Source organism: Leptodactylus fuscus, chromosome 3, assembly GCF_031893055.1.
Source record: "Leptodactylus fuscus isolate aLepFus1 chromosome 3, aLepFus1.hap2, whole genome shotgun sequence".
NCBI classification, from domain to species: Eukaryota; Metazoa; Chordata; class Amphibia; order Anura; family Leptodactylidae; genus Leptodactylus; species Leptodactylus fuscus.
Window position 1 is genome coordinate 98,377,569 of NC_134267.1, and position 15,358 is coordinate 98,392,926.

Genomic DNA, 15,358 nt, shown 5'->3' on the forward strand with positions numbered 1-15,358 from the left:
ATGGTCTTCACAGCAATGCACTATAAGTACTATACAATAGGCTATATGCATAGGATCACTTAAAGGGAATGTTTCACCAAAAAGAGCTATTTTTTAAACACAATTTTTTGTTAAATATATTTTTTAAGAGTTTTATATGTCACTATGTATACTTTTTTAAGTACTGTATCCATCAAATTTTTACTCTGACCACTCAGCTAGGGCTCGGTAAGTTTAGAAAAAAATCTTGATTTCTCAAACCTATGGACAATTTTCAATTAGTATCTCAATTTTCCTATTTTTGTTGAATATAATGAAGAGATGTTAAGACTTTTTTATGTTTCTTACCATGTACAGAGCTGTGTAAGGCGCCACAAGGTATAATTTATACCATTTTAGCGAATATCAATTGTTTTGATCACCATTGGATATTTTTTTTTTTATGGTTTGGGCATTTTCATCTGTGACCCTGTTCTGCACCACAGGAACAGTGTTATAATTCATTTATGATGGTTAGTTTTTGTAAAGAATGGGGACCAGTGTGTGCACGGGACAGTCCGTGGAAGCTAGCTGAATATCTCCCGCTTTGAGCACCAGAAGTGGTATAGCAGACAGAGTGGAGTTTTAACATTGGAGAAGTGCCATCTTAACATTGGAATAACTTGCTTTGACTATTGTATTCAAAAACAGAATCCTCAGACCTCTTAATTTGATTAAATGTCCAACACTACACTAAGCCTAATAATATACTGACACTTGCCAATTCTGTAAGGGTTTTCTTTGCACCAGTCACCTCATGTACATAACAAACAAGACAGACAAGATTACAAAAGACATTAGCATCTGTGATCACATAATACCCTTTAACATCATTGTCTGCACTAAGGAAAATTGATGATCTTACAGTGTATCTAATTTCCCTCTTTCATATAGACCTCAGTGAAACGGCTCCAGACTATTGCTGCCTATGGCCCTGACTATGCTGTAAAGCATATCACTAAAGTATATAACTAAATTCAACAGAGCAGAGAAGATTAGGCAAGATGACAGCCCCCATAACCATGTACAAAAAATAGATTTTAAATAAATCAGAAAAAAAAAAGTTTAGAAAAAATTGATACATTTGTCTGCGTTTCTTAAATGAATAAAATTGGCAATACTTTCCTTTTAAGACACTTACCCATCTGGTGGCCTGAAAAAGGTAAAATGATTAATCTGGTTGCAGGGAATATCATGTCTTTGAACGTATAATTACAACAAAGGCTGACAATTCATAACAAGAAAAAAAACTTTGCAAAGCGCTCTTTGAAAGACAAAACACAAAGTGTCTAAAAGCTTTGTTATAGTGACTCATCTGGCTGATAACTATGGAGTTAGTCTCCCCATAATTTATTTGCAATAGTCATAGATCACTAATTCAGGGCACCCAAAGTGTGTTTCTAATTTGTAGCTGCCCACCATGATCCTTCTCCTTCCACTAGTGGGATGATGGGCAATATGGCTCTCACCTGGCCATGCTCAGTGCCGCATTCCTAAATGGCCAGCAAATCACTTGTCTAGTCACTAGAACTTGATGGTAGCTTTAGTAAGGAGCAATGTGAGTCAGTTTGTGTGGGGGATGCGACAACTGCCTTCTAGACCCCATGTCTCTGATAAACACTACCTTGTTGGTGTACAAATCCAGAATGGTTTGTGATATATGAAGACATTGGCAGTTAACTGTAGTTCTTAGTTCCTATTAGATCAGATGCCAGGACCTGTACTTACCGTTTATGCTAACTTCCCATATAGTGAAAGAATAGGAAATTCACAAGGGTGCCCAAATATTACACTTACAGCCATCTCTGACTTGGATCCCATTATTCCCTTAAGCCCTGAAAATATTTGTACTAGCAGCACCTGATCAATATATGGATTTCTTGTCCTTTACTGGATGTACAACTTTTATTAGCTTTCTCTGCAACTTTCTCTGACACCGAGTTAGAAGTAGAAATAGAGAAATAACAGCAGCTTATTGAAAATGTTATTTAAGAAGTTTATCTCTTCCTGCTGTCATCTCCTTAGATCATTTCTGTTCCATTTACTTTTCTGACATGTATTGCTCAGCAAACGTTGAATGCTGAACACATCTCACTGAAATGTCCTAGAGAGTATGTCATAACAAGATAACCTGGACATCTCAAAATGACGCAACTTCTTGAGATTCTGAGCACCGGATTTCTACTCAACCCTATAACATCTTCTAAAGAAGGCGGTTTTAAGAAGCGTTCAACACAAATTGAAATCAAAGAATATTTCCACATTGATTTTCCACATGTTTTATCAGCTGAAACACATTTGGAATTTTATTAAAGTCTCTTGACTAAGCTTTTGGATATAGAAGACATTCAATTTCCATGTGTCATACCTGTTTCCTTTTTCTCATCAAATTTTGTGACTTGCTCATTTCTTCATCCATTTTATAAGAACTGAGGTAATATGGGATGCTATTTTCAGTTCTTAAGATGATGCATAAAATGAGCAATTTCAGAATGAAGCGTGAAGTACCACATGGAAGGTTAGAAATCGAATGTTTTTCTATTATACATTTACTACCTTCAGAATGTAGATTTCATCCTTTAAAACACAGACTACATGTAGACAGATAGGGTCATCACGTCATTTACTGATAGGCTCATTCTGCATGGCCATTTAGAGAGATACAGGTAGAATACACTATAATATGCACACATTCTGCACTAACTTAAAGGGCATATTCCATTCTGTTTTTTAACAGGCCTTCCATTTCTATTCATAGTGCTGTACTGTATCACATTTTATTATTATTCCTCTACTGTTAAATAATCCTATTAGTGAGAATGCTGTAGTAGTTAATGTCAACGTTTCTCAATATAGATTCACCAGTTCTTAGAAAAAAAATTTCTAAATTTGCCGTAGGAAAACCTCAGGCCTGACATAATTGGTTTACCCAGTGCATCCTAATGGTCGTAAATTTTTACCTTACTTGCAAATAGAGTAAAACTGAATCATATGAAAGAAATGAGCATTTTTAATAACATTAGAATTGGTCATGCACTTAAGGGAGCATTCACATGGAGTAAAGTAGCGCTCATTCTGCCACGATAACTCGCGGCAGAATCAGCGCTGATAAAAAGACTCCCATTGACTTCAATGGGTTATGTTTTCCGCGCGGAACACATTGAAATCAATGGTCGGCTTCTTAACCTATTGATTTCAATGTGTTCCGCATGGAAAATGGAACCCAGAATCAGCAGAGTCAGCGCCACTTTACTCCGTGTGAATGCCCCCTTAGTGTGCAGTATTCAAACCTAGCAGGTTTTTTGCCAGCTGCTGACCTTCTAATGTTTATAGTGGCCTCCTAATTTCTCTTTACCACTAATTCCAGAGAAGATAGGGATCAAGCAGTTGGATTTCATCTGACTGGACCCTTGATTCTTGGAGGTCTCCGCAGGTAGCATTCTACACTCTCTTCATTCAGATTACACGCACCAATCAGATGATAGTCATATATGGGCAGACAAGCAAACAAGCCTTAAGCCAAAAGCTACCATATCTTCTGCATATGGCCAACATTACCTACATTAAATCTTCCATCTACGGCAGCATACTGTCAAAAGAAAATAGCTGTACTGTTCTTCGTCTCATTTGGTTGTTATTAATAGTGTTTGGCTTATCTTTCAGCTAAAGAAAAGGATGAAGAGAAGAAAGCAGGTAAGCTGTGTCATTGTCTTTTAAATCTATGTATCTTAGGTTAAAAGCAGTAGTTTACATACTGTATATATCCCATCAGTGTGTCATCTCTATGGCTTTATGACTTATTTGTGGAATTTAGGAATCAGATTGTCATCTTTTGTTGATATTTTTCCTTAATGTATTAAGTTTCCATTTAAATTTTTGCAGCGTTTTTAAGGATAAGACAACCATCGATCTGATACTTGTACAGTCTCCAACATCCAGAGTGGCTAACTGACGTAGCAGTAAAAGATGTGGTTAGCCAACAATGCTACCGGGTTAATGTAACACTACATGGCAGGCATTGAAATATTATATGTAACACGTTTATACTTAGTCCTTCAGAGTGGAAACCAGATAGATGGATGGATGGATGGATGGATGGATGGATGGATAGATAGATAGATAGATAGATAGATAGATAGATAGATAGATAGATAGACAACTAAATGTGCATGGATATGGGAATTCAGATATTGTGTTATAAAAAACCTAAGTAGTGTCAAAAGTTTTCTATCCGTCATCATTTTTTCAGTCAGCCATTAAAAGGTATCAACTACTGACAACTCTATTTTTTCTTTTATACCGGATTTATAAAATTGTAGAAAATTACATAATAGTAATAATTCTGTGACTCATCTGTTTGACCTGATTTCATCCCTTTAGCTAAAGAATTGAAGACAGTTAAAAGGAAAAGTAAGCAGAGCTTCTTGCTTTGCGCTAGCAAAAGTTTTCTTGCTCTTGCAGTGGCTGCAGTTCCGCTTTCTGCTTTTTTTTTATGCAGCATAAAATTGACTAATTTCAATGGATTTTCACATATCAAGATTCCTCTGGGACACTGCAAGTCTAGAGGAAGGGGCTCCTCATGCTCTAATTTGCAAAGTAGTTATAAGCAGCCTCTTGTCATTATTTGGCTTCTATTCTGAGAATATGCCTTATATGCTTGAGATGGGAAAACCAGAAACAAACAAAAAAACAAAGTTATATGTTAGTATATGCTATATGTTAGTAGGGCTGGGCGATTACAACCTAAATCAAAATTGCAATTAATCAAGCATTTTACCTTGATTACGATTAATGGGGATTATTTAGGTCACAACCCTTTTATAATATGAGTATGAGTTGGGCGAACCTTGCAAAGTTCAACTGGAAGTTTTGTGTGAACAGAACATGGCCACCATCTAATAGATCTGTCCCTGATATATCCATTGCAGTCTCAGGTCTTACTATAACTCCTAGGCAGCAGGCCTGCTGCCTCGGGGTCATGTTTGACGCAGACCTTTCGTTCACCCCTCATGTTGAATCACACGCACGTTCATGTCACCTCCAACTCAAAAACATCTCCAGAATACGCCCTTTCCTGACCAGAGATACACTAAAGCCACTTATTGTCTGTGTGATTCATTCTCGCCTTGACTACTGTAACTCCTTACTAATCGGTCTTCCCCTTACTAAACTCTCCCCTCTACAATCTATTCTGAATGCAGCGGCCAGGCTCATCTATCAGGCTAGACACCACACCGATGCCTCGGGTCTGTGCCAGTCGCTACATTGGCTGCCTATTCATTATAGAATAAAATATAAAGTTATCACTCTCATCCACAAGCCTCTCCATAATACCGCACCTCCATACATTTCCTCCCTCTTCTCTGTCTACCGCCCAACCCGTGTTCTCCGTTCACTCAATGACTTAACACTTACATCCTCTATTATCAGAACCTCCCATGCTCGTATACAAGACTTCTCCCGAGCTGCACCACTTCTCTGGAATGCTCTACCCCAGACAATCAGATTAACTCCCAATTTCTACAGCTTCAAACACAAACTAAAGACACATCTTTTCAGACAAGCCTATCACAATTTCTAACGTAAACCCTTAACCCTCCTCTGTCCCCGCTCCCACATTTCCTCACATGATATGATGTCATCTCATGCTAACTTTATAGGTCCAAGCTCCATCCACATGTTAAAGGACATGACTGTTGACGGCTCATAAAGTCTTATGTTTATGTAATGACAGTAACCTCTATTACAAAAGTGTCTGACCGCTGCATAAGCAATGCCGCCCCTGCTACCTCTTGTGTCACCCCCTCTACCTCATAGATTGTAAGCTCTTGCGAGCAGGGCCCTCAGTCCCATTGTGTGAAATGACTTTCTTTGTAATGTATCTTTCTGTCTGTATTTGAACCCTACAAATTATACAGCGCTGCGGAATATGTTGGCGCTATATAAATAAAATTTATTATTTATTATTATATGGCCAAACCGGAACTGCTATTATACCCCAGAGTATAATTAGTGGTGGCTCAGGGGAGGTGCAAACATAAAAAGCAGATTACTCACCTCTCTGGGCTCCGGTGTAACTGCCTGCTGTCTTTGGTTCTTCTGGCTGATGTCAGGGACCACTGAGGCCTGTGAATAGGTGGGCCTCAGTGGTCCCTGACATCGGCCAGAAGACCCGCAGACAATAGAGCATAGCGTCACCTCTCCTGGGACTTGTCTTATTATTTATTTTTTTGAATGTGTCTACTGTTATACAGTATTTTTACAAATTTTGTTTATAGCAATTATTGTGCAACACTTCATCACATTATAATGAAAGCATAATTCTTGACGGGGCACAACCCAAATCAAAACCACTGGTTTACCACATGTGCACATAATGTATACCATAAGCAACAGACTTTTGCAAAATCACATTTTTTTTTTCAAATCTTTTATACATATTTTGTTTTGTCTTGGAATACTGTACACTATCTTAAGCCAAAAGGAAATGTAAAGATAATGAAACATCAATATAAGGGACAAGACTTTATCCCTCAAAAAAAAAAGTTAAAAGATAGAGAGTACTAGGCTTTATAACCATCATTTATGTTCAGCTACTACTACTATAGCTATCGTATGTCTGCATATACACATTTTTCTTTTCTTTTTTACACAAAAAACCCCCTGTGTTTAAAAACCATGTTAAAACTAGAGATAGGGTTATCGGTTTGCAACGACACAATTTGAAACTGAACAATTTGGGATTTGTCTCGGACAAACTAAAATGGCTGTCAATTGTAGATTATTATACTCTAGGGACTCGTCAGACCTCAGAGTATAAGGACCCCTTCACACAGTTTATGCTCCGTGTATTCTGTACATTTTACATGTGTAAAAATACACGTGTAAAATGTAGTTAGCCATTGAGTGCAATGGCATGTTCGTATAACACGCGTCTTTTTGCGCGCGCAAAAAGACACGCGTTATACGAAAAAGCCATTGAACTCAATGAGTAACTACATTTTACATGTGTATTTTTACACGTGTAAAATGTACAGAATACACAGCACGTAGACAGAATACGCGGAGTGTAAACTCCGTGTGAAGGGGCCTTATAGGTGGTGGCACAGGGGAGGTCTGAAAAATGCCTCTATCTCTGCCCCCTCACCATGTTCAGTGTTCTGTGATGTCATGCACCCCAATCACAGTGTAGACCTCAGTGGTATGTGAGCAGAAGATAAAATAAATCCTCTGAGGTTCATGTTTCTTTAGTTAAGACTCTTTGCAACCAGAGAACCATTTGCAGCAGTCAGTGCATCTGAGAGCAACTTTAAAAGCTAACTTATACAGCGAGTGTGTGAGCTTGCAAGAGTGTTTTGATACAAGTATGTTTTGTTTTAAGTGTGATTTAAGATTAAAGGTGTATTCCCGCGTCACATAGTCACCAGTCTTCGTTGCTGTAAAATCTTCTGTCTTCCTGCTTTGTTGCGTCATTGGTGGTCGGGGTTACAGATGCAAAGCCAGCTGCGAGATGCCGCTGGCCCTGCGTGCACGCTCATAGATGGTGAGACCAGTGTAGCCTTCACAATGCGAATACAGACCCGGCATCCGCTGTAATAGAGAGGCGGATGCCGGGGAGGGTTAGACGCCGGCACAGGTGCCTGCAACATCGCTATGCTCCTGCCCTGCATGAAGCCAGCAGTGGCAGGAGCGATGCTGCTATTCCGGGGGGGGGGGGGGGGGGGGGGTCGGGGCGTCGGAGTGGAATAACAGCATCCGCCTCTGTATTACAGCGGATGCCGGGTCTGTATTGGCGGCCCCTTCCCCCAAAGGGTAAACTACCCTCCCTCCAGGCTCGCTGCCGTGCACTTAGCCCCTCCTCCCTCCCCCCTCAGAGCAGTAGATACATCACTTGACTTATGACCAGATAAGTCAAGGGATGTGTAAAAAAAAATATGAATAAAGTAAGATAGTGGACAAACAAAGCAGTTTTGCTGAAGCAGTGTATTTAGGAAAAGTCTTACATTCATATTAACAAGCAGTATAGATAGGATCCTTGTGATGGGACAACCCCTTTAAGTGACTTTAGATTCAGGGATTTTCGGGGGAAAAAAAATTGAGCCTATATATTTTCTTCTTGAACTGTGCTTTTTGCAGACTTCGTAAGATAAGATGCGCTCCATGCTTAGCAATGCAGTCCAGTCTACATATTTTGCCATGTATGGTCTGCTTGAGTAACCACTTGAGGAGTGTTTAAAATCGGTACTGGGGGGAAAAGGTAATAATAGATGGTGAGGGAAAAATAGTGTAGACAGGGAATAATGACTAAGTAATGTAACTGGCGGTGGAGGCAGGGGTGAGAACAGTCAATAAGCAGAGGAAGACAAGGGATAAGGATAAACAAATCAAAAGTATATATGCCAGAAGTCTCACTAACAAGATCGAGGAACTAGAACTAATACTATTGGAAGAGAAATCCAATGTCGTAGGGATAAGTGAAACATGGATGGTCTCTAGCTATGACTGGTATGTTTAGAAAACAGCGTACAAATTGGAAAGGGAAAGGGATTTCCTTGCATGTAAAATCCTTAAGGCCAGTCCTATGTGATGACTTCGGGAGCAAAACCCAATGTATAGTCTGGAGATTTTCACTGAAGTCTATGGGATAGTTTTCTAGACATACCTTGTGTACAGATCATTCTGCAATAAATGGGGCATTGAAAAGCTGTGACTACCTATTGGGATTGGTGAATTCTGTGTTACCTTTATATATTGTATATACTGTCTTTGCCATCCAGGCTTTGCTGATAATTAGGCAAATGATGAAAAAAAAAATAATCCTACAGATCAGTAAGTGTCAGTCTATTAGCGAGTTTAGTGGCCAGAGTGTAAAACTGCAGAATTTTTGTTTTATTTTTTATAAATATATGACTGAACACAAATGACAAAATCGCCAAAAAATTCTTAAGAAATATGTTTAACAAAAGAAATTGATTGAAAAATGGGTCAATTTTTCATGACACATTCCTTTTAAGAAACATAAACTTGGCATGTTTAAAGGAAAGATTTACATATCACTGTTATCTTTGATACACTGCACTTCAGTTAATGACTTGAATAAAATAAAACATTCTCTCATAGATTAAATTTGATGAAAAAATAACAATATATTAGTCCGTTTATTTAATTTGTACTTAGTTTATGAACTCAATATTTCCAATTGATTTTTAACTTTTGTTTTTCCAATTAATAACAACAATCAAGACAGGGACTGTTGGTTCTATTGCTTAAAGAAAAATAAAGACGATCTACGTCACATAGTTATACACATTTAAAACACAATACTGCCATCTAGTGCACATAATATATATTGCTGATAATGCTGTGCTACTAAACAAATCCTTTCAGTGCCTGAATTGGGAAATGCAGTGTAACATGGAATATACAGATCTTACAGGTCACCCTTCAAATAGCCCAATGTTTTCACTACTAAATAGATTTTGTGTTAGCATAGTGGGGGACTCAGTGACCAATGTGAAAAAATACTTCATTGTTATTTAACCCTCGATAACATGCTCTGTACATATGGATCGCTGCCATCTGGAAGTTAAGGAGGTTTCCCATGACTATATCCATGTTTAAATCTGCAGACAATTAGAAGTTAAACACTTTTGCAAATATAAATAAATAAAAATATTGCAAAGATTTTCTCTAACAATCTTAGTAGTGACAGTCTGTTGATTCATTGCCAATGGATTGCAGGAGCTTCTCGGGCATGTAGTGCCCCTGCCTGATAACCTGACCACAATAAGGAAATCAAGAATAGGTTTCTAACAAGAGCCAGACCATAGAAAGTTCCTACATTCATAGTATTATCCATTGGCAAATGATTAAGATAAAAGACTATCACCACTGAGATGATTAGAAAAAATGTGTGCATTTTCTTATTCCTTATAGTTGCAAAAATGTTTAACTTTTAATTGTCTATAAATTTAAAGATGGTTATTTTTGTAGGAATTTCCTTTGAATGAGATTCTGTCACCAGATTTCACAATGCGATTTGCATACATCATTAACTTTCTGATTTCTTAGACCTGAAATGTTTTTGTACTAACTGCAGTCATGTCATAATAAAATAATAAAAATGTTATGTCTATGGCAACACAAAAACATTAAAACATAAACAAACTATATAAATTTGGTATTGCCATTATCATACTGATTCTCAGAGTTCAGTAGGTCCCAGTACTTCCATAGGGTATAGAGACATTACAGAAAATAGCTGCTAGTCTGACCGGCTGAACAAGCTGCAGCAAGTATCTTTCCCTCCTGCTATATCTGTATCCCACTATCTGCATTTGTACTGGCTGAATTAGACTATGTTTGCCTGAACAACACTATCTTTAGTTATATTTCGGAGTTATCGATAGTTTGTCTATGAGGGGAAGGCTATATGTAGTCCTTTAACAATATATTCTCAGTACCTAGCAATCAGATAGACAGGTCTGAGTGTCTGGACTTTATCTTTGCCCTACCTCCTATAGATGTATGAATGGTGAGGTCTTATACAATTTAGGAGGCCTCCTCTCGTATTTTAATAGGGACATGGTTCTTTTATTGGTATTAATAAAAGTTAAGTTTTAGGGTTATTATTTTTCTTTTTTGGGGGTACCATTTTTGATAAATTGTTGCTTCTGGTACTACCACACCCAGTGTATACTACAATGTTTAGTTCTACTCAGACTCCACTCTGGGTATCCTCTATGTTTTAACTTTTGACATGTCTTTATAATCTCCTCTTCACATCTTTCCTTATCTGAACAATTTCATTTTATTCTAATCAATTCTCCCACTGGTATATTATTCACTACATGTGATTAGTGGCTGGAATTGGCTTTTATTACCGAATTGGTGGCTGTAGGTTTAGAATACAGTAAAACCCAATGCCATCCATTTGTTTTTCTAATTCTATATCCAAAAATGATCAACTGATCCGATCATAATTCACTTTTAATTATAGATTCATATTATTCTCTTTGCGATAAAATATAAATGCTGGTATATCAGATTCAGGTCCTCCCCATATTAATACAAGATAAGATAAGATAATCCTTTAATAGTCCCACCATGGGGGAATTCAGTGTGTTACAGCAGCATAGATAATCCAATAATCATATAAAATAAAATACAAAATTAGTAGTAGGTTGTCAATAAAACGACCATACCACTTAATATGGGGAAAAATGTTAAAGGTTAAAGGTATAACTCTTCCCAACTTTACAAAAATAAATTTGTTATTGAGGTAGAGAATTTCGCTCCCATCGACATTCCCTATTGTAAAAACAAACATTCAAACATAAAAAAGTTATTTTTGTAATAAAAACTTACAATAGTAGGGACTTCTCTGATGGGAGTAACTACAATACTTGTCTACCCAATATTGTAAACACTCCAACATGATATCATGTTGGATATCATACAAAATTTTAAGTGGAAAAAATAATCAATCTGGATAATATGTGAATAAAAGTGAAGTTTTACTTGGAAGAAAGACTGTGTTGGTCTTGTTTTGATTTTGACAAATGATCCTTTAAATCTGAAAAACTGAAAAAATAAATAAGAGTTACCACTGTAAAAATATACTGACAATTATTAATTCTTCTGCATGGAACCTCCTAAAATACACAAATAATTATTATGATGCTTCTGAGAGGTCCTGTGCACCAGAGAATGAAGCAAGTGCAGGGATTCCTAAAGCTGTAAAGGAGTCCCTGCACAGTATTTATGATTGGGATTAATAATGGTCACATTTAAAGTAAATCAATAAGCTGCTTTCTGACTGGTAATAACATTGATCATACTGAATGATGGTCAGTAGTGGTTGGCAGGGGGAGGTTAGCATTGCTCAGTTATTCATATGAATTGCCAGTCCTGTAAATCAAATAATTGCAGGACAATATAAGTAAACACAATAATAGGATCACCTTAGTTATTTTGCTACTCCTATATCTCTATTTATACAATATGCTCAGGACACAGTTGTTGTCCATATTCTTTGTATAAAGTGATACAAAGTAACACAAAATTACCTGTAATTTGTTGCTCTAATTATATGAAGCCCACTAACTGCATAGTATCGTTAATGTTAGTCTGATAAATCTATTTCTATCCACAAAGCAACAACGGTTTCAAAAACCTCACTTGATCAAGAGAAAGGAGGGTTAGCATCCATGAACAAAAAGTCACGTTAGTTTAGCTAAAGATATAGCTTTAACCCTTTGTGGATCATCACTGCTCGATAATAGGCAACATTTACTAAATTTATGTCAGTTTTTACCCGTTCTTTGTAACTATGAAATATTTGGGAAAATAAATATTAGGTCTAGAGATGAGCGAACAGTGTTCTATCGAACTCATGTTCGATCGGATATTAGGCTGTTCGGCATGTTCGAATCGAATCGAACACCGCGTGGTAAAGTGCGCCATTACTCGATTCCCCTCCCACCTTCCCTGGCGCCTTTTTTGCTCCAATAACAGCGCAGGGTAGGTGGGACAGGAACTACGACACCGGTGACGTTGAAAAAAGTAGGCAAAACCCATTGGCTGCCGAAAACATGTGACCTCTAATTTAAAAGAACAGCGACGCCCAGCTTCGCGTCATTCTGAGCTTGCAATTCACCGAGGACGGAGGTTTCCGTCCAGCTAGCTAGGGCTTAGATTCTGGGTAGGCAGGGACAGGCTAGGATAGGAAGGAGAAGACAACCAACAGCTCTTGTAAGAGCTAAATTCCAGGGAGAAGCTTGTCAGTGTAACGTGGCACTGACGGGCTCAATCGCCGCAACCCAGCTTTCCCAGGATCCTGAATGGAATACACTGTCAGTGTATTCCCGTATACCCGATATATACCCCGATACCCGTTCCAACGGTGTGCCCCCCCACCTTCACCCCAGAAATACCCTGCAAGTCCCCTAGCAATAGAATTGGGGCTATATACACCCACAATTTTTACTACTGGTATACAGTGCCATTGTCTGACTGGGAATTCAAAGAATATATTGGGAATACAAATACCCTCATTTCTTGCTACTGCCATATAGTGCCAGTTTCTGACTGGTAATTCAAAGAATATATTGGGGTTACGTGCACCCACAATTTTTACTACTGGTATACAGTGCCATTGTCTGACTGGGAATTCAAAGAATATATTGGGAATACAAATACCCTCATTTCTTGCTACTGCCATATAGTGCCAGTGTCTGACTGGGAATTCAAAGAATATATTGGGGTTACGTGCACCCACAATTTTTACTACTGGTATACAGTGCCATTGTCTGACTGGGAATTCAAAGAATATATTGGGAATACAAATACCCTCATTTCTTGCTACTGCCATATAGTGCCAGTGTCTGACTGGGAATTCAAAGAATATATTGGGGTTACGTGCACCCACAATTTTTACTACTGGTATACAGTGCCATTGTCTGACTGGGAATTCAAAGAATATATTGGGAATACAAATACCCTCATTTCTTGCTACTGCCATATAGTGCCAGTGTCTGACTGGGAATTCAAAGAATATATTGGGGTTACGTGCACCCACAATTTTTACTACTGGTATACAGTGCCATTGTCTGACTGGGAATTCAAAGAATATATTGGGAATACAAATACCCTCATTTCTTGCTACTGCCATATAGTGCCAGTGTCTGACTGGTAATTCAAAGAATATATTGGGGTTACGTGCACCCACAATTTTTACTACTGGTATACAGTGCCATTGTCTGACTGGGAATTCAAAGAATATATTGGGAATACAAATACCCTCATTTCTTGCTACTGCCATATAGTGCCAGTGTCTGACTGGGAATTCAAAGAATATATTGGGGTTACGTGCACCCACAATTTTTACTACTGGTATACAGTGCCATTGTCTGACTGGGAATTCAAAGAATATATTGGGAATACAAATACCCTCATTTCTTGCTACTGCCATATAGTGCCAGTGTCTGACTGGTAATTCAAAGAATATATTGGGGTTACGTGCACCCACAATTTTTACTACTGGTATACAGTGCCATTGTCTGACTGGGAATTCAAAGAATATATTGGGAATACAAATACCCTCATTTCTTGCTACTGCCATATAGTGCCAGTGTCTGACTGGGAATTCAAAGAATATATTGGGGTTACGTGCACCCACAATTTTTACTACTGGTATACAGTGCCATTGTCTGACTGGGAATTCAAAGAATATATTGGGAATACAAATACCCTCATTTCTTGCTACTGCCATATAGTGCCAGTGTCTGACTGGGAATTCAAAGAATATATTGGGGTTACGTGCACCCACAATTTTTACTACTGGTATACAGTGCCATTGTCTGACTGGGAATTCAAAGAATATATTGGGAATACAAATACCCTCATTTCTTGCTACTGCCATATAGTGCCAGTGTCTGACTGGGAATTCAAAGAATATATTGGGGTTACGTGCACCCACAATTTTTACTACTGGTATACAGTGCCATTGTCTGACTGGGAATTCAAAGAATATATTGGGAATACAAATACCCTCATTTCTTGCTACTGCCATATAGTGCCAGTGTCTGACTGGTAATTCAAAGAATATATTGGGGTTACGTGCACCCACAATTTTTACTACTGGTATACAGTGCCATTGTCTGACTGGGAATTCAAAGAATATATTGGGAATACAAATACCCTCATTTCTTGCTACTGCCATATAGTGCCAGTGTCTGACTGGGAATTCAAAGAATATATTGGGGTTACGTGCACCCACAATTTTTACTACTGGTATACAGTGCCATTGTCTGACTGGGAATTCAAAGAATATATTGGGAATACAAATACCCTCATTTCTTGCTACTGCCATATAGTGCCAGTGTCTGACTGGGAATTCAAAGAATATATTGGGGTTACGTGCACCCACAATTTTTACTACTGGTATACAGTGCCATTGTCTGACTGGGAATTCAAAGAATATATTGGGAATACAAATACCCTCATTTCTTGCTACTGCCATATAGTGCCAGTGTCTGACTGGGAATTCAAAGAATATATTGGGGTTACGTGCACCCACAATTTTTACTACTGGTATACAGTGCCATTGTCTGACTGGGAATTCAAAGAATATATTGGGAATACAAATACCCTCATTTCTTGCTACTGCCATATAGTGCCAGTGTCTGACTGGGAATTCAAAGAATATATTGGGGTTACGTGCACCCACAATTTTTACTACTGGTATACAGTGCCATTGTCTGACTGGGAATTCAAAGAATATATTGGGAATACAAATACCCTCATTTCTTGCTACTGCCATATAGTGCCAGTGTCTGAC

The 15,358-nt window shown here is 38.1% G+C and overlaps 1 protein-coding gene across 23 annotated transcripts in view; it reads left to right on the forward strand.

Annotated features, from left to right (window-relative positions):
- LOC142197592 (uncharacterized) overlaps positions 1 to 15,358 on the forward strand; it is a 490,495-nt gene that overhangs the window by 223,469 nt on the left and 251,668 nt on the right. For all 23 annotated transcript variants that reach the window (XR_012715324.1, XM_075267993.1, XM_075268011.1 and 20 more), the window contains 2 exons: positions 3,682 to 3,711; positions 4,399 to 4,428. Coding sequence is in view for 22 of the 23 variants with exons in the window: in XM_075267993.1 (XP_075124094.1) it covers positions 3,682 to 3,711; positions 4,399 to 4,428 (60 nt within the window). In the remaining variant the exon portion in view is untranslated. The remainder of the gene's footprint in view (positions 1 to 3,681; positions 3,712 to 4,398; positions 4,429 to 15,358) is intronic.